The sequence below is a fragment of the Sinocyclocheilus anshuiensis genome, unplaced genomic scaffold (assembly GCF_001515605.1).
Source record: "Sinocyclocheilus anshuiensis isolate Anshui unplaced genomic scaffold, SAMN03320099.WGS_v1.1 scaffold401, whole genome shotgun sequence".
NCBI classification, from domain to species: domain Eukaryota; kingdom Metazoa; phylum Chordata; class Actinopteri; order Cypriniformes; family Cyprinidae; genus Sinocyclocheilus; species Sinocyclocheilus anshuiensis.
The window spans coordinates 133,212-137,417 of NW_015539847.1; the positions used below are offsets into that span (position 1 = coordinate 133,212).

Consider the following 4,206-nt stretch of genomic DNA (forward strand, 5'->3'; position numbering starts at 1 on the left):
GTGTGTGTGAGTGTGAGTGTGTGTGTGTGTGAGTGAGTGAGTGAGTGTGTGTTTGTGTGAGTGTGTGTGAGTGTGAGTGTGTGTGTGAGTGTGTGCGTGTGTGTGTGTGCGTGTGTGTGATCACGTGTGTTGCGTGTTACCTGCGGCGTGTGTCCCAGCAGGCTCCACAGCGCGTCTGTGATCACACTTCCTGTTCTGCTGAACTCCAGCAGCTCTGTTTCCTGTCGGTTGAGGGCGAGATGCTGGCAGCCCTGGAAGTCTCCGGCGATCTCCTGACCGCTGCTCATCTGCAGCACATCCCAGGTGCCCAAGAGCTCCAGCCGCTCCCGCACCGCCCGCATCTGCCCATACGACAGGTGACCTGCGCATCACAGAAGCTTGCTTATCGTAGGTCTTAACTTAAAATATGATACGTTAAATCATATTACGGAAGAAAATCTTAACTTGATTTGGGATTCTTATCCTAACTTACAAAATCGTATCTTATCTCTAGTTAGGAAATCTTAAATTGCATCAAGTTCGACAATCCACTCTCAGGCCTGTTACCAAGCAACCAACACCGTGCAAGCTGCTGATGAGGTAAACACAATGAATAAAAGAACGGCAAGGTTTTAATTTCAGTGCCACGGAAATTGAAACTTTGATAAGTTCTGTAGAAAAGGCAAAGCCGATACTATTTGGTAAGTTTTCAGCTTCGCGCACTCACGAAGACAAACCCAGGTGAAAACAAGTGCACTTCCATAATGTACTTAAAGCGAGCTATTTTCGGGCACTAATTTTGTACTTAATATACTAAAAACGATTCTTTAGTACTTCTTAAGATCATCTAAGTGCACTCAACTGTGCTATTTTGGGACACCGTGAATAAGAACTAAAATGCACTTTTAACACACTATCTCTATTTAACCTTGAACCCATCTTTCATACACTAGTACTCTCAAGTGTACTACAAGTGGTAACTAAATACATTTTTTAAATAGAGATAGTGTGTTAAAAGTGCATTTTAGTTCATATTCACGGTGTCCCAAAATAGCACAGTTGAGTGCACTTAGATGATCTTAAGAAGTACTAAAGAATCGTTTTTAGTATATTAAGTACAAAATTAGTGCGCAAAAATTGAGCACTTTAAGTACATTATGGAAGTGTACTTTTTTTAACCTGGGAAGACGGAGGGGGCAAAATGTGCCTTTCTACCATTAAACATCTCCGTTCTTCATTTTCAATTATTACTAAATGTAAAACCATTGTTGGACAGCACATATATATTGTATATATACTGTAAGCATTAGCTTTCAAATAATATTGAAGTTAGGACAGCTGTTGGGTTGCCCTAAAGCTAAGACAGTTTCAGGATTTTTGTAAGATAAAGACAGATAAGATGAGATTTTAAAGTTAGGATCTTTCTGTATGACGCCGCAGGTGAACCAGAGCAGAACCCCCGCCGAAGCGCCGTCTGTCTTTATCAGACGCACCGGAGATCCAGGACGGCGTGAAGGCATCGGAGAGCCAGGACATGTATCCCTCGCGCAGCGAGCACAGGAACGGCTCCACGTCTGCGCAGGACAGCAGCTGCTCCGTCTGCAGCAGATCCGCGCTCCGCACACAGTCCGCAGACAGGAACAGCACTCTGGGAATGAAGAGACTGGGCCGGAGGTTCAGCCCGCAGCGCTTCATATGGCTGTGCAGGTTGCTGGTTTTCTCCTGCAGACACAGACACCAGCAGACCCACATCATCTGCTGAAGACACTGATCACAAACACACTGAATGTGACGGAGGACCGGATCACATTCAGATTCAAAACGCTCAAATACTAAATAATAAGCATATCAGGGACAGTAAAGAACCATTTCAAAAAACACAAAACAACAATCAAAAAGCTGTAATTACTTTATACAGTATATTTGCAGTTTGTAAAAATGTAAACAAATCCGCTTAGAAAATGTAAAAAAAAATATGGTAAACATATTACAGCTTTATTTATCATATGTTCTCATATTGATTTTGTTTAATTGTTGTAATGTGTTTTTGTAAAGTTATGTGCTGGCTATTTGCATTGGTATGATTTACTATTTGTCATTGTGTGATTTTTGGTGAATTTTATAAAACCCATTTGGGTCAATTTGACCTGCAAACATTATAATAATTATTAATTATAATAATAGTGTTTTACGGTGGTCGAGAGAGCTCAACGCGCTGCAAATGAAAAAACACCTGCAAATTAAGAAAACATCTTCATCAGTTTGACGGCACATGTGCTGCAAATACTCACAAATACAAACACGCTGCGGAAACAGAAACGCTGGAGACATGCACAGACCACATCAGAAATGTTTAAAGGAACCGCAACAAGTGACAAACCTGGCTGGGACATGCTTAGCCTAAATAAGCTGACGAAGTACACAATTACTGGAACTGTGAAACATTATGTAAGCTGGCTACTTTTACAACTTTCCTTACAAAAATTAACCTTGGTTTTACTATTAAAATAAATAAATAGGCTAAATAAATAGCCTATAGGCCTATATATCATACATGTTTTTTATTATTATGTGACCACCCTGCATGGAGTTTGGATCACAAAAATATTTAATTCTTTGTATATATTTTGTTTTATATCCATGTATGTCTATTTCTATTTGCATGTGTATATAAGTTTAATTTAAACTAGATAAAAAAGTTTGTCAAGACAAACTTTAAGTTGGCTTGAGAAAGTCTGACCAGAAAGTTTGAAAAAGTTTTAAAAGCTAGAAGTTTGAAGTTTTTCAGTTTGAAGTAGTTTTAAGGGTTAAAGTTGATAGACAGACAGATAGAGTATTCTGGGTGGTTGCTAGGGCGTTGCTACGACGGTTGCTATGTAGTTGCTAGGGCAAGGTTTCCGCAGGGTCTTAAAAAGTCTTAAATTGTACAAGAAAGTCTTAATTATGATTTCAAGGGGTCTTAAATTTGGGGACAGAAAGACCAGAATGGCGATATGACTGAATGTGACGATTAAACTTCAAAAGGCTAATGTTATGATTTAATTAAATAAACAGGAGCGCTGCAGGTTCAGAGTCGGTGCTGCTGCTCTGTGTTCAGCAGTTACCGGGGAAACAGTGATATTTCTACCAAACGCTGCACCTGCTGGCAGAGAATTAATGAGCATTTCCAATAAAACCGTTGTTTTGTTCAGAGTTCAGGCCAATGCGAAAATCCACCCATGTTTTACTCTGCAAACTTAAATTTGGGGACAGAAAGACCAGAATGGCGATATGACTGAATGTGACGATTAAACTTCAAAAGGCTAATGTTATGATTTAATTAAATAAACAGGAGCGCTGCAGGTTCAGAGTCGGTGCTGCTGCTCTGTGTTCAGCAGTTACCGGGGAAACAGTGATATTTCTACCAAACGCTGCACCTGCTGGCAGAGAATTAATGAGCATTTCCAATAAAACCGTTGTTTTGTTCAGAGTTCAGGCCAATGCGAAAATCCACCCATGTTTTACTCTGCAAACACACAGAGCTGTAAATGTGAACTGGTGATCGGTAAGAAGACAATGCATTATAAAAATCTAAACATAGGGCTGTGCGATATGTATGGTCTGCGATAATATCGTAATTGTTGTTTTAATGATGTGCGATTTGATATTATCAAGTATATCGCGAAAACCAAACACAAAACACACCTCCAGAGTGCGCGCACACATTACATGACGAAGTCTAGCAGGTTAGACTAGTGCGCATGCGCGTTTAGAGTGCGTTCTTTCACTGCTTGAATCAGTCTATTAAAATGCATTTAGAATTATCATATAATATAAGATATGGGGCAGAAAATTTCTATATTTATATCACTTAATATAGTTAATATCACACGAAGAGTGACGTTTTTTTTCTCCAAAAGTCAGCATGATTACAAATGTGATATTGATTTTTTACAACAGTTCGATAAACAAGAAGTTAATATTAAGAGACTTACGTTTTAGACGCCATATTTCCTGATTTTGCTGTATTTCTCCAACATTTCAATCAAAGCCACAGCACTGTTCTGCATCTCTGAGCAACACGACGGTGTTTCGTTCCTGAATGAATCACTCGTTTAAATGATTCGGTTCAGTCACAATGAGTCACTTATTAACAGTGACTTGCTGCCACCTACTGGCGGTTTTAATATCACATTTAAGGTACCTTTTCATTTTTTAAATAATTTCAAACATCAGTTTTCAATGTTT

General features: G+C 39.3%; 1 protein-coding gene across 4 annotated transcripts in view; it reads right to left on the minus strand.

Moving 5' to 3' along the window:
* LOC107684576 (uncharacterized) overlaps positions 1–4,206 on the minus strand; it is a 22,657-nt gene that overhangs the window by 10,374 nt on the left and 8,077 nt on the right. For all 4 annotated transcript variants that reach the window (XM_016480868.1, XM_016480866.1, XM_016480865.1 and 1 more), the window contains exons 5-6: positions 1,473–1,701; positions 141–361 (exon numbers count right to left, since the gene is read on the minus strand). In XM_016480868.1, the coding sequence (XP_016336354.1) occupies positions 141–361; positions 1,473–1,701 (450 nt within the window). The remainder of the gene's footprint in view (positions 1–140; positions 362–1,472; positions 1,702–4,206) is intronic.